This window comes from Umbelopsis ramanniana (assembly GCF_025399195.1).
Source record: "Umbelopsis ramanniana AG unplaced genomic scaffold K450scaffold_26, whole genome shotgun sequence".
In the NCBI taxonomy this organism is placed as follows: Eukaryota; Fungi; Mucoromycota; class Umbelopsidomycetes; order Umbelopsidales; family Umbelopsidaceae; genus Umbelopsis; species Umbelopsis ramanniana.
In genome coordinates this window covers 90,963-111,993 of record NW_026252112.1, presented here as the reverse complement: position 1 = coordinate 111,993, position 21,031 = coordinate 90,963, and the positions used below count along the sequence as shown (strand labels likewise).

General features: G+C 43.1%; 7 protein-coding genes and 1 non-coding gene across 8 annotated transcripts; 4 read left to right on the top strand and 4 right to left on the bottom strand.

Annotated features, from left to right (window-relative positions):
• The first annotated feature begins 642 nt into the window (after positions 1 to 642).
• Positions 643 to 1,691, top strand: K450DRAFT_240325 (uncharacterized protein). Its single transcript, XM_051588908.1, has one exon. It carries the CDS (start codon positions 697 to 699, stop codon positions 1,501 to 1,503), a length of 807 nt encoding a protein of 268 aa, XP_051444788.1. The 5' UTR covers positions 643 to 696; the 3' UTR covers positions 1,504 to 1,691.
• Positions 1,608 to 3,839, bottom strand: K450DRAFT_240323 (uncharacterized protein). Its single transcript, XM_051588907.1, has 7 exons — positions 2,942 to 3,839; positions 2,633 to 2,871; positions 2,464 to 2,569; positions 2,327 to 2,408; positions 1,877 to 2,251; positions 1,769 to 1,809; positions 1,608 to 1,704 (listed from the first exon to the last, which is right to left on the bottom strand). The coding sequence occupies exons 1-6, from the start codon at positions 3,598 to 3,600 to the stop codon at positions 1,777 to 1,779; spliced, it is 1,494 nt and encodes a 497-aa protein (XP_051444787.1). The 5' UTR covers positions 3,601 to 3,839; the 3' UTR covers positions 1,608 to 1,704; positions 1,769 to 1,776.
• K450DRAFT_240313 (uncharacterized protein) lies at positions 3,666 to 5,955 on the top strand. The gene is made up of 8 exons (XM_051588906.1): positions 3,666 to 3,839; positions 3,922 to 4,169; positions 4,231 to 4,699; positions 4,764 to 4,839; positions 4,911 to 5,062; positions 5,128 to 5,261; positions 5,329 to 5,475; positions 5,548 to 5,955. Exons 2-8 carry the CDS (start codon positions 3,955 to 3,957, stop codon positions 5,618 to 5,620), a joined length of 1,266 nt encoding a protein of 421 aa, XP_051444786.1. The 5' UTR covers positions 3,666 to 3,839; positions 3,922 to 3,954; the 3' UTR covers positions 5,621 to 5,955.
• K450DRAFT_240310 (uncharacterized protein) lies at positions 5,536 to 7,262 on the bottom strand. The gene is made up of 7 exons (XM_051588905.1): positions 7,085 to 7,262; positions 6,971 to 7,007; positions 6,855 to 6,911; positions 6,642 to 6,769; positions 6,099 to 6,440; positions 5,965 to 6,031; positions 5,536 to 5,898 (listed from the first exon to the last, which is right to left on the bottom strand). The coding sequence occupies exons 1-7, from the start codon at positions 7,142 to 7,144 to the stop codon at positions 5,729 to 5,731; spliced, it is 861 nt and encodes a 286-aa protein (XP_051444785.1). The 5' UTR covers positions 7,145 to 7,262; the 3' UTR covers positions 5,536 to 5,728.
• Positions 7,263 to 7,384: 122 nt separating this feature from the next.
• Positions 7,385 to 8,557, bottom strand: K450DRAFT_188054 (uncharacterized protein). The gene is made up of 2 exons (XM_051584439.1): positions 8,385 to 8,557; positions 7,385 to 8,319 (listed from the first exon to the last, which is right to left on the bottom strand). Exons 1-2 carry the CDS (start codon positions 8,443 to 8,445, stop codon positions 7,499 to 7,501), a joined length of 882 nt encoding a protein of 293 aa, XP_051444784.1. The 5' UTR covers positions 8,446 to 8,557; the 3' UTR covers positions 7,385 to 7,498.
• Positions 8,558 to 9,313: 756 nt separating this feature from the next.
• Positions 9,314 to 11,405, top strand: K450DRAFT_240303 (uncharacterized protein). Its single transcript, XM_051588904.1, has one exon. The coding sequence runs from the start codon at positions 9,332 to 9,334 to the stop codon at positions 11,294 to 11,296; it is 1,965 nt and encodes a 654-aa protein (XP_051444783.1). The 5' UTR covers positions 9,314 to 9,331; the 3' UTR covers positions 11,297 to 11,405.
• Positions 11,406 to 12,204: 799 nt separating this feature from the next.
• On the top strand, positions 12,205 to 12,277 carry K450DRAFT_t50. Its single transcript has one exon. It is a non-coding gene; the product is annotated as a tRNA-Lys (tRNA).
• An 815-nt stretch (positions 12,278 to 13,092) lies between these two features.
• On the bottom strand, positions 13,093 to 16,192 carry K450DRAFT_280490 (uncharacterized protein). Its single transcript, XM_051593362.1, has 3 exons — positions 14,439 to 16,192; positions 14,256 to 14,374; positions 13,093 to 14,189 (listed from the first exon to the last, which is right to left on the bottom strand). The coding sequence occupies exons 1-3, from the start codon at positions 15,784 to 15,786 to the stop codon at positions 13,134 to 13,136; spliced, it is 2,523 nt and encodes an 840-aa protein (XP_051444782.1). The 5' UTR covers positions 15,787 to 16,192; the 3' UTR covers positions 13,093 to 13,133.
• Between the last annotated feature and the right edge of the window lie 4,839 nt (positions 16,193 to 21,031).

The following is a 21,031-nucleotide window of genomic DNA, read 5'->3' as shown; positions in this document are numbered from 1 at the left end:
TTCTTCAGAGGATTCGTTTCCACAGCGGGGATCTTCAGGACTCCCCAAACAATGCGCGTCACGTGCCCTTTGCCACAGCGTCGACTTTCCCAAAAATAACAATCTTCCTTTTTTGCAGAATAAAGCCAAACGTGGCGCAGGACCCAACAGCCGGGCGCTTTTGACTAACTTGGTTCTTCCTCGTTAGTGTCAAGAAGGTATCTTTTGTGACAATGTAGGATGAGACCACGTTGCATTGAATGAAACGATGCACCCTCCGTTCATGTGTTGCCACGGCTCAGGTAAAGAAGCCAGTGACAAAGAGGAGGCGGAGGGGAAAAAAAAAAAAAAAAGCTGTCATTGAAAAGATCCTTCCTGAATTTCCATGGGACATAAGATTTTGCTTGCCGATTATGGAGAAATGGTTTGAAGCGTCTTTCAGATGGTTGCGCAGCCCTACGGTTCATTTCATTCATTGAAAGCAGGGCAACCCAAAGTGACCATGAGCAGCATCGGTTGAGAAGTAAAGCAAGATCACATCGATTGGACATTGGCTGGCGAATAGAGCCTTCTTCCACTATCATTGAAAGGACATGCCACAGATAGATTTTCTTAGTATTCCATTTTCAAATTATTATTTCTATTTTATTTTTTTTTCCTTTACTTGGATGTAATTCCTTTTCCTCACTTCTCTTTTTACCTTTTTTCAGTGCTATCATGGCATCACCATCGTCAGGAGTCACTTTACCGCCTATCAGTTCCTTACTCCCAGAATCAAAATGGTACCCTCGTTCTGCTAACAGCAACAAAATACCCGACCTGTTGAGACCACCTGCGCTGGTTATACCCGCTCCAAGCCATAGCCACCAGCTATTATCGCCAGCGGCATCTTCTCATAGTCCAGTGTCACCTTACTCACCCACGTCGTCGCCAGACAATGCTCGCTATTTATCCCCCATTTCTCCCTCCCTGTCTCCTATCGAACCTTCACAGCACACCCTAGACAACAGTAGTCAATCGGGAGACTTTCATTTACAAGTGCCATCCTTTCATTCTCATCGCCGACTATCCGACCCACCACCCAAAAAATCCGCTGTATCTCCCCAACTGGCCAGGATGTCTCTTTCACCTGCCCCAGAAGAAGAAACCCGAGTTAATCCCATCCTGTTTACCAACACCGGTGAACCCATACTGAAACGAAAAAGAGGTCGGCCACCTAATTTACGCGAACCGGTGTGGGAAGGAGGGTGGACCTTTGTCACGCCGACAGTATGGAACATCACCTCTGCTTCCCCTGTGACTTCATTAGAACAGGAGGATACAGAAACCACCACGGCGTTCACAAGCTCCACCATGGACACCGTACTGACCATGCCCAAGAAGAAACGAGGAAGGAAACCCAAGACGCATATTGAAGGAAACTCTTGTTTTGTTTGGCGAGATCTGACGGCTAGTGGTCAGCGTAAAGCCAAGGCTGCCAAGAGAGACATCACTCCAGATATACCACCTGTTGACATTTTATGATAGATACTCCCCCCCCCCATTGTACAGTTCCCCTTTCCATGCTCTCTGAATTTTTCCTTTTTACATTTTGGTCTTTTTAGCAAACCATGTACTATATAAAAATCTTTTCTACGTTAAATACGGGTGCACCTGTCGGTGGCTGGCTGGTCGTCAAGCATCAAAGACCGATTCATCCAGTACAATTCCAAATTGTTGTTGAAGCTGCAAGTAGCCAAAATCAGTTAATTTACCTATTTCTGACGAATATTTTAGAACCGGCTCCTACCTGTTCCTTCATCCGTTCATCCAACAGGCCCTCGAATCCTCCTTGGTTGGCCGTTCCCCAAATTAACTTATTGGCCACGTCTCTGAATTTGACAATGTAGAAACTGACCGTCATGGCAAATAAGGTGCTTTCAAACAGAATCACTCGCCATGTGCTTCGGAGATACCCTCGCACTCCTTTGGCTTCGTCCTTTCGATCCATGCCCCGCACTGCCCAGCGTGCCATGACATTGATGCGATTGACTGGACTTCCCATTGACTTGTTGTTGGCCCGAACAATGTTCATATTGCGAGAAACAAAAATAAGTTCACGGGGGAAAAGTTGTTGATCAGCCAAGAAATGTTTGATCCTGGATTTCATGGACATTTGCATTTCGTATGCGTCTTGAAACGACACCGTGCTGTTGGATAGATGAGGTGCTTTACTTGGCATATACGGTTTTTGCAACGTCACTGATGCAAACATATTCGAGTCGTTGACTCCCTGGAGGGTGGCGGTCAGTACGGGTTATTTCAGGTCAAAAGGTTCCAACATCGCTCCAGATGTTTCCCAACTCACCCACTGCTTGCATATTTCGTCCAATGCCTTGACATCAAGTAGAAACATCGCCTCCCATAGTTTACAATACTGCTGACGGAACCTAAATGGAACAGTTAGTAGTGGGTTGCTTCAGTCACCTGCTCTCCCCGACCTACCTTTCTGATTCCTCTATATACAAGCCATGGTCTATAAGTACAACTTGAATTTCATTTTTCTTTTTGGGATGCTTGCGAACAAGGACATTGCCAGGGTGGGGGTCACCTAAGAAGGGTCATGGTTAACATTTTGCGCCTTCACAAACCGCCGCGACCCGCGCGCACTCACCATGAACAAATCCACTCTTGAATATCTGACTAGCAAACGCTTCTATGGTAATTTGCATGGCCTCTGTGGGAGATGCACCTATCTCCTTGAGATCATCTAACGCAGTCAGTTGCACTCCATCCACCCATTCAGCCACCATAATCCTCTTGGACCCTATTTCGCCGTATACTTTTGGAATGTAAACTCGGTCTTTCAACGAGCTCTCTTTTTGTAAGTGATCCCACGCTCTGCTAGAGTTTCTGTAACGACATGGGTCAGTATCATAAAAGCAGAGTTTCACTTTGCTCAGGTTACAGCCCATGTACTCACTGTGCTTCCCGTTCAAAATCTGCTTCCATGCGAATGTGCTTTTCAAAATAGTCGGACATCCACACCATGGGTAAATCGAAAATTCGTTCGTACAGTGCCAGCAACATTCGAAACGCTCTCAGGTCGCTTGTCATCTGTTTTTGAATGGCTGGTTTCTGCACCTTGACGGCCACAATGGTATCATCATGTAGCACGGCCTTGTGAACTTGCGCAATGGACGCACTCGCTACTGGATTTTTGTCGAATTCTTTAAACATTTGTTCAGGTTTGGCTCCAAAATCTTCCAGAAATACCCGCTCGACCACGGAGTACGGAACTGCTGGTGCCGAGTCAAACAGCCGACGTGCGCGCTTTTGATACTGAGCAGGTAAAACGGACGCTTGAGTACCTATGACTTGGCCAATTTTAATATAAAGCCCACCGTTACGTTCGCAAACGTCAAAGATGCGATTGGCTACACGCTCGTGAACAGCATCCATGGACGACATGTCGCCTGGCTTGAAGTTGAGTTTGTAATCTAGAGCCAAGCCGACGCCATTGTAAAAGGTACGAACGTTGCGTGTTATCAACTGAGCTTCTGTGTTTGTATCGTAGGCATAGAGGCCAGCACCCGTGGTCGATAACGCTAGGAAGGACTTGAAAAAACGACTTCTTGCCATGGCAAAAAAAGTGGGAGAAAGCGAGGTGAACAGCAAAAGACGTCAATCACCCGTCTTGCCTAATTCCCCAAATTGGCCAAAATCATATTTTTATCGTCTCTTCACCATGGCTTTAAAATTAGCTCCTCAGCTCATTCGACGCTGCTCTGTCTACTGCACACCTCAGCTTCGACTAGTAGCTAGACGTGCCTATATCACTCCAACATTGACAGCATGCCGTGCATCATCAGTGGAACAGGGTAAGCCTAATGGAAGAAAATCAGGGCCCACCATGTACGGCCATGTTTTCTACCGTTCAACCTAACACCATTGAATCCTTAGTCAATCAGTCAAGCAATAGCCGCGAACCCATTCATGACGACCACCCTAGGTAAGGCCTCGTCTGGCTTGCTTCTGTATATCTTCGTTGACCCCTTCAACCTTTTCTCTCGCACCAGCACCAACCATGGTAAGGAGATCAAGGATACCAAGCTCATTTTTAACCAAGCATGGAAGAACATTGAAGACCACTATGGGAGGGAAAACCTCCATTTACCTAGAGAACTTATCTTTTTGATGGGTGCCCCAGGGTAAGTGCCCCATCAAACTACTAGATCCGTCAAACGTCCTTACCATTGTCATACACCCTAGATCAGGAAAAGGTACACACACTCCATCCATCCTGCGCGCTCGAGGCATCACCAATCCCCCCATCTCTGTCTCCAATTTGCTGGATACCCCAGAATGTAAAGAGCTCATTAACCGCGGTCAAATGATCTCCGATCGTACCGTCATGGAAATGCTGTTCCACGCCTTGCTCGACTGTGACCCTACGGTTGGCGTCCTGGTCGATGGCTTTCCTCGCACTGAAATCCAAGTGGAGGCTCTAAGGCTGTTTTACGACAAGATGGTTGAACTTCGACGAGAATTTTGGAACACCGATCGCCGCGATCAATTCCCTCGCCCTGTCTTTCGCATTTGCGTCTTGTATGTCGATGAAGATATTTCTGTCCAGCGTCAGCTGGCACGCGGTCAAATGATTCGAGAACATAATGCGCAGGTCCGACGATCAGGACAAGGAGTTCTTTGGGAGGAACGTGTGACGGATTTTGACGAGACGGTAGGCAGGGCGAAAACCTTTCCCACGGCTTTGCTGACAGCGTAGCTTACCACATCATCTACAGTTAATTCGCTCAAGATATGCTATTTTCAAGGCTCATTATGGAGCTCTGTTGAAGCTTTCTAAAATTTTCCCCTTCCGTAAGTGTCGACTGACAGCCCGTGTAGTGAGCATGCCAAGGCAGCAGTCTGACCTCTTGCTTTATTGTTAGACCTCATCAATGCTGTGGGCAATATCAATGAAGTCATGCAAATCATCCTGAAGGAATTCGAATACCAATCTTCTTTGGAACTGGAATCCGATACATATGACGCAATTTCGCATATCCCTTTGGCCAACAAAATTGGTGTGCATGCTAGACAGGCAAGTACCCTATGCTGCTCATGCCCTCCCTCGATTTTATCTCCCTTTCTCATCTACCACCCCAGGAACTTATCAGTCGATTGGAACACTATCAAATGCAAGAGCCTAAAACTCTTCAAAAAGCTATTCAGTGGATCGATCATACTGTCGTGCCGCAGGTGACTCGACATGCTATCAGTGGTGCCGCCATGATCCGCACGTGCGTATTCCTTCTCATGCCCCTCCCCATTGACATCAGACTCAATATTTTTCTCTTTTTTTTTCAGTGAGGACCCTGCATTGTCCAATGGCCACTTTGTCGACATGGTGATGGACGTATTATCAGAACGTGGCTATCATGTTTCATTTGAAAACAGAACAACCCATATACCCTGCAAGGTAGACATGAAAACGGGTGACATCTCGTTGGAACAGTGAGTACCTAGGTCTCTCGAATATGGCATCTAGCTGACGCCAGTGCGCTGACATCTCTCTCTCTTCTCCAGCCGCGACGTTTACGTCTTGAATGTACATTTCCCTAAACATTATATTCAGCCTCTTGAGCAGAAATTTGATTAAATTATAGCAACCCATCACTCTTAGAATCCTTTTGTCATTTTGTATCCATTACTATGCGTTGTTGTTTTTAATAAAGACATGAGAAAAAACCCCTCCCCATTATATACACTATGTAGGTGTATCGTTGGCAGCATCTCTAAAGTCGTTGCTGTAGAAAGACAATTTGAGGGTGATAGCAAAGATAGCGTGACCGAACAAGATTCCAATCAATAACAGTCTGCTAGTTTTAGCATCAGCTCGAGCAATAATGGAATAAAGGTTTTTGATGAGGAATACAGCTAGAGAAAGGTAAAAAAGTTAGTAGGTAGGATGGATTTCAGAGTCAGGATACCATCTCTACGCACCAGTCAATGCAAAAGCAACCGCAACCAGAATCCATCTGACAATATCATAAGGCATGACGCACAGGATCTATACCAGACGGGAAAAAACCATTAGATCCTGGACGGTGCTTTCAGCTTCCATCTAGATCACTTACCGAAACAGGGACCCACGCAGTCATGCTGTAGCCGTACATGTTGATAATGTTTAGCAAGCTAGGTTGGCAACCATAGTATTTTGTCGCGGCCCATACTAAAAGTGCTGATCCAAAGGTATACGAGTAGAGAACAAACACAGCAAAACTTAGCGTCCCAAAGTTGTAGACGTAGGGTGTGCTGTGCATGTAGGCAACAATGGATGCAGCCAATGAGGAAGAAACAAATGTGGTGAATATCACTGTAGTGGTCACCCAGAAGGGTCCATATAAATCTGGGTTATCGTTGAGCACATCTTCAAACAATCCTATAGGATACATGCTGTGAAAGCAGCGTTGAAGGACCTAAGTGGCAGGTAGGCAAATGGCCAAGCGTAGCGTTAGAAATAGGTTTAGATAAAGGATGTATGCCATTGCGGCAGTAAGGATTCATGCCGTTGCTTCCAAGCCGTTGCTTTCACGCCGTTGCTTCAGGGCCGATCTCCAGTTCCATACTCCTCCTCCCCCCTTCGTATCTGCAGCCGGCATTGTCCTGACTTGGCTTACCTGCTTCGTATCCACATCAAAATACCGAGTGTAGTAATCCAATGACCACACAGGTTTTCGGCCCATAGCCTCATCTTGTATCTGCCGGTGAGGATCAAAAAAGTCTCCACCAGGTGCTGTGGCGAATGCTATATCGAGGCAACACGAGATTCACAATTAGTTAATTCTGCAAGCTTGGCCATCGTCGCCATCACGATTCCCATTCGTCCTTACATTGAGTGTTGCTGTTCATCTTTCCACTGCTTTTGGGTGCGCTACTGGAAGAGAAGTCTAGACGACGTGTTAGCTCACAGGGGAGGGCTACGGGTGTATCCATACCGCATGCTCACCTTGAAACTCGAGTCCGTCATTATCAAGGGTATCGGCCTGCCAATGCCACTTTTTAGTTATGCAAGCACAGCAAAAACGTTGTGATTTCTTTTCACTCAATACGCTGTACAAACCTGTATAGTAGGCTCGTCATCCATCTCGACAATCACATTGTATTGCCCTTTGCCCGACATGGTTTGCTGGAATATGGAAAGAACGACTCGGCCTTAGAGGACCTGGAAATTTTAACCTAACCACACTGCCGTCACACCCAAGCTTTTGTCGCCAAATTGCCAAGGAAAAATTTCACGCCTTGAATAGAAAGCTGTAGTATAGAAACCCGCTGGCAGTAAGTACAATGCATCTACAACAGCAAAAAAGCGCTGGTGGTGACTCAGTGTCTTCTGCTGGATCAAGCAACTGCAATTTCCCCTGTTGATGTAGCGCAAAAGCAAAACCACTGGCGGTAACCCTTTTTCTTTATTATGAATTCTAGAGTAGTGAAGGAAAAAGAAATAACAATGGCTATATACATTAATTGGTATGCCCTAAGATAAGGCATCCACAATCATTAACACCACCAAACAAATGGCCGTTCCAGCTGCAACAGATAACGCCGTCTGTGTCTTGCCCGCATACTTGAGGGCCATGGGAATCAACTCGTGGAAAGATATGAACAGCATCACGCCTGCTACACTTGCAAGTAGTTTGGCCAATAGGACATCGGTCAAAACACTCTGCAGTAAAAATCCGGCAACGATCACTCCTATGGGTTCGAACAGACCGTTGAAAAACGTGAGTTGGATGACTTTAGCCCGATTGCCTGTCGCAAGGTATATGGGTATGGCCACAGCTACTCCCTCCGCCATGTTGTGTAGCATGATGACAATCGATAAAGGAAGTCCAAATTTAATGTCTTTAAGTGCCGAGAGGTAGACGGAAAGTCCTTCCAGCGTATTGTGAAGAGCCATGCCCACAAATGTCACCATGGACGTATGAAGCATTCTCTGCTGATCATTCTTTTCACCGTCCCGAGAATGCGTGTAGGGCTCTAGGATGGCCTCCAGAAGACACATGCTGATGACGCCAATGGCCATCCAGATCAGCGCCAGCGCTATACCAATATCTCTGGCAGATTCGGGTATAATGTCAATCACCGATAAATAAACCATGACGCCTGCCGAAAACGCTTGCATTCGTCCCATGAATAAGATGTTCTCTTTGCCCAAGCTGTCAGAGTCGGACTGAATGTTGATGGTCACTCCATGTGGTTTCCGCCTCCCTGATGAATTGTCAGTAGATTGAGCGTTGGTCAGTGGCAGATTGCCAGTTGATGACACATTGTGCGTTGCTACAACAAAGAGTCCTCCTACATCACAGACAAGGTCAATACCAGAAGGTCAGAGTAGCATCATCTGTCCGGCCAAGTCTTACCAAAACCTGTTCCAAGACCAGCTAGCAGGGCTAGTAGAAACGCAATGACTGAATTGTACATTCAATCAAGCAAGTACGAAGGAGACGGAAGAAAAATTTGGACGGAGCCCGTGCTGAACAGAAAAGTTATTTTTGGGGGACGGACTGTCATTTTTAGCTTCACGACCTCTGGCCCTGACTGCACTGCTGCCATTCAAGCCCGGCATCTTGAGGAGCCAGCATGGAAGGTGCAGTTTCTTATGAAGTAAGCATCCGACGCCAGTTCAATTACTTCCGTCCACACGCAAATCCTGAAATATCCAAAAATAGCATACAAGAAGGCAATTTAGTCCTTGACTGTCGCCAAATTTTTGTACAGCCTACGAACATGGGTGCTTGACTTTCTAGCTTTATGGCTAACGTTGCATCAATACCGAGCAGTGTATGGTAATAGGTAATGTAGACTGAAGAATTGATTTCATTTTTTAACCTTCGCACGCAGCCTGAACCTTGACTTTTCATCAACTCTCACTGATGACTCTACTGAATAGTGGGCTTTCTATCAGCATCCGACCACTTGACCGCCTAAACTATCAACAATTTGCCTCGCAAACAATAGAAAGCTTTATAATTCAAATGGGCAGAAAATAATCTGTGTAGATGCGTCAATTGAGCCATTGTGCATCCACTTCATTATCATACAGCTTGCAAGGTAAGAATAGATGTGAGGCAGCGACGTCGCTTGTACTCTTCCTCATTCGCGGTGGGATCAATGTGGAGCGAAAAAGAGCAAGTGCACGTACCCGAATAAGACATAACTGGAAAACGATAAACAAATAAATGCCTAGAAAGTGAATATTACGCTGTGCAAATGTGCAACGCTTCAATTGTCGTACAATATCGTGATTGGCCGTATATTTAGAGCAGAGCCACTCACTACCGCCTCTTTCACCGCTTTGCACCGCATTATGGCTGCATCAATGAAAGAACAAGACACGGCAGAGGTGAGGAGTGCACACCACATAGACGACATCTTCCTCATCGATATGTCAGAGGCAGGAATGACACCAGAAGCGCCGAGCGCTATGAAAGCTGACGCTGTTAATATGTCCACGGATTCAGTTGAAATACTTACTGTACAGCAATTCATCAAACGGCAACTCTATAAGTTAGTGCAGCGGTTCAGCATCTATTTAAATATACTTTTATACGCGCTTTATGCCATTATGCAGCACATACCACTGAGGTCCTTTGCGGACGGTAGACGGCTTAAAGGTATCAACAACATCAGAGCTTTAAAGAAGTGCAATAACAGCGACCAAGTGATGAACTACGTTTTGGCGCATATCACTAAACAAGAATGCTGTACTTCTGGTATCGATAGACGTTATACGCTGAATAACGTTCTTCTGTGTGGGCTACTTAGCAACCACATAAAAACTGTGTTGGCTAAAAACAATTTGGGGCTGGAACTCACTTTGGTACTTAGAGTGCTGGATTATGGCATTCAGAGGCTAGAATACGAATTCGGCGATGTTGCCAGATTGTATTCTAGACTTCCTGGAAGAGCTCAGAGACAAGACTTAGGTACTCCTTGGCCACTGCTAGAAGGGTACAGCTATAAAGGGTTGACGTGGACTTATGAAGATTTTTGTTTTAGGCTGTTATGCTATGCTTCGTTCGACGAGCATGTGGGTAGGGTTGGAGATATAGCATCTCATGGAGCGCACAATATGGCTTCTCACGACAGCCTAAACGTGCAGTATTTAGTAAGACATGTTATTTTTTCCACCGTCTTAACTCAAGATTACAGTGTATTGTATGCCTCTGGAGGAGATATATCGTGCCTAGAAACAGAACTGGTCGTATTATTGCGTCAGGACTCAGGAAACGACTTTTTTCACTTACGAAGGCTATTGCGTAAGCACATTCTCATCAAACTTGATGACGAGGCCAACCATACTGAATTCAAAAATCTCAAAGTTACATACTTACCTGCGGCAGCTACTATCTTGGCACTGAGAAAGAAGAAGAACCGTTTAGTAGTACACCATCGGAGCGCTAAAACCGGCAAAAGGAAGGAATCCACCATGACGAAAAGAAAAGACCCCACAAGTCATACGAGCGGTGCTAAGCATGATATTATAGTACGTAATGAGCATTCAATAGAGACCAAGGCTGACAGAATGATAGCCGTGGTAGGTCATGAACTTGCAGTGTTCACTCCTTCCTTCCCAAATACGGAGCAGGTGTTCGCTCTATGGGCTCGCTTACATCCCGATGGTTTTATAGTCAAGGATAAGGTACTAGTAGGATCCTATTTTGCAGTCATCGCGGCTGCTCTCACCATCGCCATATGGCAGACTAGCCTGGCCTTGCATGTAGGCAAGCTGAGCGGTATTGACATCACCTCTGCGGCGAGCTTGTATTTAGTGGGCATTGGAATAGTCACTACAATCTTCAAAACAACAAGGGCAGTGGATTGGAGCTGGTTTGACTTTATAAGAATGCAACATAAGTCACGAGTATTCAGCTTTACTCATGAAGAGCGGCATGTGTCTTATGGTGACATAGTAGCTCTAGCAGCCTCTTATGACGAAAATGACAAGCATGCTGTGCTAGGAAAGACTCATTTAAGTTTCCTTCAGGACCAAGAATTCACCGGAAACGTCAACTTACCATGGCCTGTTCCAATTGGTTCTCTTATAACGAATGGCTTTCTACTGCTGAAAGAATACGGTACCGGCTCATTGTTGCTAGTAGCGACTACTAGAGGGGTATACGGTGCAAACTTTATTTATGAATACAGTCCTAACGCCAGGGTGTTCAGATGTGAGGAACTTACACCTGGGATATGCCACATTATTCAGGAAGTAACAGACGACTCACTCCGGTTTGGAGAACTGGGTTTTGCCGCCTTACGTGTGAGTTAGGATGGCAAACAGGTTAATGAATTTGGCGAAAATATAAATTTGTATAAAAAAAAATAATCGGTACTTGCAGTCTTGTTGTTTACTTAAAAATTTATTCCCAGACCAGAAGCTGTAAAAAAAAATTATATTACATATCGCATTCATTGTCGTTCATGCGTCAGTCTAAGTACGTTGATTAGCTCTCTCAGATAAATGCTGTTGATTGAGGACAATCTACAAAATCGGAGGCGACTAATTTAATCACATACTACATCAAAGCTACAACCTCAGCTGCACTCAACAATACAGAGTAGATAAAGCCGCATAACGAGCTTTAGGAGCTTCATTAAGAATCTCCAGTAATACCCATGTGGTTACATGTGCTACGGTCGATTACACTGGTTATAAACTGATTAAAGAAAAATTAAAAACCTTTTATGTATAAATACGTGTTAACCAAAGCACAATATAAAAATGGAATTTTCTAAACATCTATTGCTCTTAATAATACCAGTTTGCTATTGCCTGAGACATGTGGCCCATGAGTGAAATGAATGACGCTACTTTAGTCTGAAGCGACTCATACCATAGTTCCTAGATTAAAAGTATTAGTGTATTCTCATTTTTGATTTACTTCTCTTGATTCAACAAGTTTAATATTCATCGTCATTACAACGAATAAGAATAAAATAGCTACTGCTCCTAACGAGAGCTCGCTACTATTACAGCCATTAACGTGAAATAGTACTGTGATAAACGCACACTGGAAACTATATAAATCGAGGAAAACAGTGATCTTGCTTCTTTATTGCTACTGAAGTAATACTCATAGGCGGAACACACACGTCATTGAACAGAAGCACTCTCTCTTATTGGTGAATGTGACAGCTCTTTACGAATAAAAGCGGTCACATTCCGAAAAAACAGAATCTCTGTTAGCTCAGTTGGTAGAGCGTTCGGCTTTTAACCGAAATGTCCAGGGTTCGACCCCCTGACAGAGAGTTTTTTATTGGTCAATAAAAATATTATATTCAATTTCCATTGGCTAATATTTTTTATTTCCATCGCTTCCATTGGCTACTGTAGTTTTGCTCGAGAAATTTTGTCGCAGCAGTCGTCGCTTTTGCATCTAACCTATCTATTTTCATTTTTATTCAGTCCCATTTATGATTAACTGTCTTTCTATTGCGTCGGCTTTTAACTTTCGAAATGCCACGGCTCGACCCCCTGACAGAGAGATTTTTTATTGGTCAATAAAAATATTATATTCAATTTCCATTGGCTAATATTTTTTATTTCCATCGCTTCCATTGGCTACTGTAGTTTTGCTCGAGAAATTTTGTCGCAGCAGCTGCCGCTGCTGCTTTATCATTTTTTAAATTGATTGCTGTATCTTTATTACTTTAGTTTTTAATGGTAGTAGCATTTTTTCTTGAGCTTCTTATATCTAAATTTTTCTAATGGATGAAAATTTTCTTATGCCATACAAGTCTAAGCTTTTTTTGCGCTGCTCTTATGATCTACACAAAAACCTCGAAGCTTACTATCTCGAATTAATTCCATATTGTCTTATGAAATGGAACTGACTTTACTCACCTAGTAGAAGAGAGTCGAAATAACTACTTTCTATATTATAGATTAAATTAGAATGCATGACTATTCTCAACTGATAACTCTATCGCGTCACCTCAAAAAATTGCGCGGGTTCTGATGTTGTCCACACCAAAAATGATTTTTTTTTTCCACTACAATTGATGCTCATCGTATTTCGACTGCTAGACTAACGAGAATTTCTAAATTTCAGCTACAAGCTTGTTGGCAAATAATACATTGTATTTTATTTTGAAACAAGTGATAGTTATGATCCAGACGGACCTGCTCTTCCAGATCCTTCAGCTTGTCCAGATCCACCAGCAGCTGCGTCTCTTTCAGCTCTCTTTTGCTGCGCTAGCTCCGTCAGGCGACTTCCATACTGGCAAAAATCCATGTCTTCCAATGTCTCCATTTCCGTGGTTGCAACTTCTTCCAGCGAACCCTCTGTCAACGCACCAAATGAATAAAGAGTGAACTTGTTTGGCGTGCCAGTTCCGTAAGCAGCTCTCTCGATCGGTTTAGGAGCACGAGAGGTGGATCTAGGGCCAATTGTTTCGAATCCAGTTATAGTTCTCAAATCTCTGTACAATTGGTTCACCATGCGTGAAAAAGCCGTCGACAGAGTTTTGTGTTCTTTTTCCTGGTTTCGATACGCTTTGTAATTTGCAAAGACAGCGCCATATATCTCGATGATCGGCTGAGCTTGAGACTGAAAGTAAGTTGTTCCTTCAGTTTCTAGAAAGTCGATCACCGAGACCACAAGCTGTTTGTGATTTATAACAAGTGGTACCGGCAGATGCATTATGTGGTGGATGAAGACATTGTTATCCGGAAACGTTTTCAGTGGAATCTGCCCTTGGACAAAATGACAGCCCTCTATGAAACGTGTCCGACCGCAGAGGCATCCAGAGGAAAATAAGATACTCCTGTTTCTTGTATATGTTCTTGCCGGCAAGTGGAAGTTACATAAGGAACAAGTTGACAAAAATTGATTTCCCCTGATGGTGTGGCTTTGCTGGTCGTAGTATTCGCGCCTGGACCTAGCGACTTGAACATCTTCAGGTTCATCAGGCAGAGGATGAAAGTGTCCTTCGGCAATGCGTTTATCCTTGAAACCAACGTTCAAAATTCGCGCATACTGACCGATGGCTCGTCGAACAACTTGGACTTGCTCAGCAGTAGACAAAACCGAAAAATTGGGATTATCTCGGGTAGCCATACGGATGATTCTTGTATCATGCCGTATGGTACCTTCGATAGACACTGTAGCTGGCTCGTCACTTTGATCCTGTCTCCCAGACAAAACAAGCGTATCTGTGGGCTATTAAAAATGGTTATACTTTTGATTCGCTATTTAACAGACTTGCTACTCTATGTGATAACATACCAGTGTCAAGCCTTCCTCAGTTTTATCTACATATAAGGATGTGTCTCCCGGAATGGTTAACATGTCGATATCGACGTAGGTTGTTGGCAAAGTTGACCATAAATTCGTGGGAACCGAATCTATATATTGTTGAAAATGTTAGTCCTTTCTTCTATTTTTCAAAAGTCTATTATTCAAATTTACCAAACAAGCCAGTATTCACTACAGGTAAGGTGCCGGTCCATGCTGTTTTGTAAGATGTAGGGATTAATGCCACTTTGAGACATAGCTGCCTTATCTTGGCACAAAGTGGATGAGAATCCCACCAAAACTGTAGCATTTCAACTTCAAGGCTGGTAAAACCAAAGTCATCCTGCTCATCAGCCCGTCCATCACGTCCCGATAAGAATTTCTCTTCAAGGGTGTAAATCGCTTTGCTAGCTAATGTGTACAGCTCAACGCCGAACATCTTGTCTTGGAGCCTGAAGTGTCTGTAGTGGCTAGGATCGGGCATCCACAGCATGGCAATGAAGCGACCAGAATTCAGGCGCGAGAAATTCAGCCGTCCGCATCGGTCACTCATGAAGTTGTTACGGAGGCTACCGTCAACAAGTCGTGTCGGTCTAGCACCGAGCATGAGAGCAATTGGTCTGGAGTGTTCCCTCATAGATTGCTTTAAGTTTCGATCAGCGTTATTGACTTTTTCTTGATCAAAATGCGGATACCAGTCGTCAATGCCTCGACTTACATCATCAGGATAGTGATTGATGAAAGGAGGAAGAGCATATTGAACTAGATTGAATCGTAACATCCCCAACCCGGTATTAGGAAACGCGTCCCAATTCATGAGCGGATGTCGCTCCATTCTGTCTCGATATGCTGCCGCCAACGCTACGCCGGCGGGAGGAGCTGTACCAACGACAATCGTGAGCCTCCAGTTGCTGAAGGAATGAACCGCACGATAGTCACTTGGCAATATCTCATCAACAGTAGCATTTGGATTTACTTCTCGGTAGATGTAGTTTCCATAAGGAGACTTATTCAAGACAGCCAGTCCAAGAAACAATGTGAACCAAGCTATTATGGCACATTCCAGGGCATCACGATGGTACTGGGACAAATTATGGGCAACACACAAATGAAGTGTAGGAACTCCAAAAGCCGAGATATAAGGTTGCAAAGCATGTTCCCTGGCCCGTGGATTGGCGGTTTGTCCAATGTACACCCTTGCGCCTTCCGGAAGATCCATAGTCAATGGGTTTGCAGTAGGGACCAGATCATTGCACCAAATCTTGATGTAAACCAGGTCTACGCAGTTCCTCATGTCAATTTGATGACTAGCGTCTGACAGAAAGTGAAGATGGACATTGTTGGATGTATCCAGATTTAGATGCCTTCTCAACAGTTGGAATCCATGGTTGATAAAGATGGGGTTCATAGCAAACCAGGTTGCATAAGCTTGAAGGTAGTTTTGAATGTTGAGCGCTGACATTGCGGGAAAGTTAACTTGCAAAAAAGCGTACTTTGATGCTTTATATATACCGTTGTCCATCCGCTAGAGCGGCAAAACATCCATCCAGCCAGAGACAAAAATGGGACAGTTCGAGGCTGAGAAGGTACGAAGTCAAATTAACATGAGCTATACAAGGAAGTCGACGGAGTCATTCAGTACACTTGTTTCCTCGTTTGAAAGGAATGTATGCATGTAAATTACTTTACGAGGTCAGCGTTATTACCCTACTAAAAGCAGCCAGCCGAATGACCTGATTAGAAGACCGAGGCGCGCTGTTTGTCTAAAGATGTAATAAAAAAAAGGAATCAAGTGGCAAGATGTAACCTTGCAAGGTATGACCTGTGAAATACGGGTGTATGGCTTGACTACAACGAGAACCGTTGTGCTCTTTTCGAAATTTCTGTGTAATGGCGCCACTTCCAACGCTTATTTTTTAAAAAGAAATTCAGCATGCCCCGCTTTTTTCAACGAGCTTTTCTCTTGACACAATCACACAAGAACGAAATGCTTCATAAACCGGTAGCAGAGTAACTAGGAGCTTCATTTGTTGATAAAACCTTTCGAAAATGATATGTAAAAAAAAAAAGTTTCTTTGTTCGAACGACAAATTCTGTAGCTTCCAGAACGATAATTCCTGGCCAGGCTTGATGTGTAACTTTGTATGACACCATTTAAACTCAAAAACCACATCCCTTGTGATGTAGATTGCTCGACTGCCAATGAAAAAAGCATCGCATATAATGAACGTCGACAGTAATATTAGTAAGCAGCCCACATTAGCACACCGAATTCACGAACACAATATGGGATTGCTAGCTGCTCTTTGACATTGCTAAAAGTAAGCTACTTGTGGATAAAATTTCTTATGAAGGGTGATAATTTTAGACGAAGTAAAAGGAGTCCCCTTTTCTTTATTCTTTCAATTACAAGTAGTGGCTATTGTCGAATTGCTATCAACAGAAATTCTTCATACTTGCTACTTGATCTGGCTGAGCTCTTGAACCTGTAATTTGGCATGTCGGGCTTGGAACAAGCCTGTCCGCATCATGTTTAGCAGCCTTGATATCCGATCCAAGTCCATACTTTCGACTCTTTTCTAGCTATTGCAACGCCGTGTTCTTCAGTAACACTACTCAAGCATTTCATCAATCGAAGGAAAACACTGTTGTATATTCCATCGTTGATTGCATTTAGGAAGAAACTATAACCAATGGAGTTTTATTGACCAAGCTATCCTCGCAAATCGGAGTATTCAACTACTTGAGCACACCAATGAATACTTGTTACAATAGAAATGTAAGTCAGTCATTTATAATATTTTTACACAGTACATTATACGTTGTGGATACAGATCGTTAATCTACTGTTGGTGACTTACAGAAATTGCATTGTCTTATTTGGCCGCTGTGTACCACAGAAGTGCGTTGACTTTTTCAAGTCGTTAAAGTTAGCCGTGTGTACCACAGAAGTGCGTTAAATTTTCAAGTCGTTAAAGTTAGCTGAGCAAGCTTGCTTCTGGCAATGGTCAAGGAGGTCAGATCGCGGCAAAATCCGGAACATTGAAATCTGGCCTATACCTTCAGTGGCAGATCCTTCGAAGCGGAGCCTAATGTAACGAAAATAGTGGAGTGCCACGAGGCCTCACTATGGCGCCATTTTGGCCAATGCTTAATTAGAGGCGGAAAAACGGTAGAGGCGCTTCCCGTGAAGTTTGGAGGGCGAAAACTATCAGATATTAACCTGATAGCAGTTGAATATATACCTTATAGGCCAATCATGAATTTTTGTCAAAAGATGACGGTGCGATTGTGACATGGGGAAGGTTTGATCGCGACACATAAAAGAGAGCCAGCCATGACTAGTAGTGAAATAAATCAGTATGTCATCAGCTGCAGTGACCATAAAGGCTAAATCTGTAGATGGCAAAGCATTTCGCAATGGGAGCCGGTGAGCTTGAAATATCAGTTACTGGAAAGCTGTGTGATTTTCAACCGCCACTGTAACGCATGCCTAGTATTATTATTTATCGTCCTCTTCAAGCGTTATAAACAAAATTACTTTGTAACTTGTTATGCATTACCAGCCCACCCAAGAATCGATTCTGGCAATACACCCTGACTCTCTTTAATATATGACTTGATAAAGATCTTCCGAGTCCAAGAAGGTGGTTGACCTCACAAAACGTTGTAGAAGGTTTCCAGTTTCTATGGAGCAAGATAAGCCTAAACCGCAACCCCTCCAGCGTAATCATATTAAGTAGGGCCATAGCGACCGTCTGGCGCTGCCACTGGAAATTTGTCTTCCGCGAGGAGGAGCAAGACAGACTGACTTATGAGCAATTGGTGGAGTCATTGTGACACACCCTGTCAACAAGAATACAAGACGACGCAAAAAGAAAAAAAGAAAAGAGAAAATGGCTGAGGAAAGGAGTGGTAGGAGTGGTCTAATGACACTGTCTATATCAATCGCCCTCGCATCTTCATACCCCCATAAGTTAGCATAGTCTATCTCACAAATTTTGAGACCTATACTTCACATTGAAATAAATCACGACTCTTTTGAAGAAAAAAAAACCCCCGTTATGCATTACCAAAATCCATGACTAGCAGAAACGAAAATAAATCGGCCATTTCACTATCAAGTACATCTAAATAAGCTACGCTAAATCATTGAATAAGTCGGTGAAAGCATAGTGAAATTCCATATATCGCCCGTCTCCAGCTCGTATCTCAACCACTTGTTCCATACCAATCTGGTTTTCATATCAAACAGTTATTGCTGAGCATTATCCATCCATCTAATGAAAGGCTAAGCTCTACAACAAATCTTTTTTCCCCAAGTGTATGTGAAAGACATTTTAACTTGTTCGTAACTAGTGCAGCCGACCTGTATGCGTAACAGTTTTTTTTTTTTTTTTTTTCACGTTTTATTCAGCTATTTGCGAAGCAGATAAGTTTACAAATTCAGGAACAAAAGGTACAGAAATTGACGGAAAAAAAACGGAAAACACAAAACTAGAAAGGTAGGAAAGGGAAGTTCAAAGCTGCCAACTCAGATGCCAAAGAGAGCTATTTAGCCATGATGGTACGGTATGATCCACTTTGACACATACATGGGGTATCGGGTATATATACTTTTCGTAGCGTTGTGCCATATCTACGGAAATCTTGTATTTCGTCTTTGCGCGCGTAAGACGTTACTCTAAGCTCTTCCAATTCAGGGATATAGGACGTTGTAATGGCAATGAGCACATTTTGGTCCACTTCGGGCACCACTTCAAGTTGTAGCTGCATTAACCAACGCCATCTGTTGCGCCGTATGGTCCAGATACATGCATCTGGAACCCATCTCTTGTCCTCAATACAGCTTTTCCAGTGGAGCTTCCGTTTTGATACCAAAATGAGCCCAATTGCTGATAGTATCTGCTTTCTAGAAGGCGTTCAGATGCTCTTACTATCAGATAGCAAAAGTAGTTGCTTTACCTTGGTTAGCAAGTCGATGTCCTCTCTAGGCAGTAGTTCTTGGAGAGCTTTACTCCAGATTCCTTTTTCCCGGCAGTTGACAAATGGATGAAAAGTGTCTATTTCTCAGATTTAAATACATAGCATGTTGCTGTCTTGTGTATATCAGGCTGTCGGCGGTGCATCCAAACTCTGTGAGGGATTTTGTCGTGCAGGAGAACACCACCATGCCGTTCTGGCTAGATGAGGTATGCCTGCTTTCTAAATGACTATACCAGCTCCATGCTTAATGAGCACATTTATACGTAACAGAAGACTTTTAATGTTTTGACAACCTATCTAGCATTCTTTCCAAATTTAAATGGCCATTCAATCCATAATAAGTAGGTAACAAGCACTCATTACCAACGTATGTAGAGAACTTTCACATATGTCGCAATGCTTTCATTAGACACTAAAACAGTGGTCGCTTTTAATCCGAGCTCGAGAAATGGTAGTCAAGGAATAATAGGTGGTAGAATAAATGAGACTTGGGTATAACGAGATTTTTAGGTATGTAGACGTTGTAGTGTTGAAATTTTGCTTGCTCTATCTTTGCTTTTCTGCGACTAATTAGCGTTGAATCAATCAACTCTTGCATTCTAAAACTGGTCTTCTTTTCTCGGTCCAACTGAGTTGGCTGACTAGACGCTTTGATCTGATCGGTTTATGCAGTGCTCTGATGCAATTCTATAAAATTTGCAGTCGGCCGTTGCAATTGTACACCTTGGGAAGGCGTTATCCTAGTCTCCCATGACCATTCCAAGGAAAAATTTTGGCCCAAATACATTGAATTAAAATCGAATCAGCGACCGTGCTGCTTTGACATTTACAGTGATTGTTCTATGCTTAGAATTTGATATTAAGGTGGCCGATGAAATTTCGTAGTCTTCTGGCTCGTCTATGCTAATCTATTTGTTCTAAATGCCACATATTACATTACTCACCGCTTAGAAAATACAACTGCATTTCATTAAATCACAACTGTCTCGACCTCTATTTCATCGGAAGTCGATCGTTGTTCCCTAGCTTAGAAGGCTGCTGTTTGAAAAGTTAGAATACAAAATAGAATGAGCTTGATAATTATATATGGATTTGAGTGAAAATTTTAGAAGGTATAAAAACAGTGTCCTCATGATAGTAGAAATTTTCTTTTTCATAATGCGGTTACTGAACCTTCGTCACATACTCCATTGTTGTGTTTCTGAATCCTATCAAGTTTTCATTTCACTAATATTTCTACTCCAAATGTAATCAAAGTTTCTTTTTCTACTTTCATAAATAATTTGTTGAGCACATCGGATGCCATCCGGGTTATAGCAAAAGTGCTGGTATTACAAATTACCCTTTGATAGCTTTACGTGGACGAGAGCAGAAATTCTGTTTTCTTTTTTTTTGGCCTATGGAGAAATGTATATAATTTTCTTCTGCAAATTATCTTTGAATCCGTGAAGTTTACGGTCATTTCCTTCGAAACTTTTTAAAGGGCAGTAACGAGATTTGTTGGAGGTTACTATGTGGATCACAAGAACAGCGCAAAAAAGCTTAGGCTTGTATGGCATAAGCAAATTTTCATCCATTAGAAAAATTTAGATATAAGAAGCTCAAGAAAAAATGCTACTACAATCAAAAACTAAAGTAATAAAGATACAGCAATCAATTTAAAAAATGATAAAGCAGCAGCGGCAGCTGCTGCGACAAAATTTCTCGAGCAAAACTACAGTAGCCAATGGAAGCGATGGAAATAAAAAATATTAGCCAATGGAAATTGAATATAATATTTT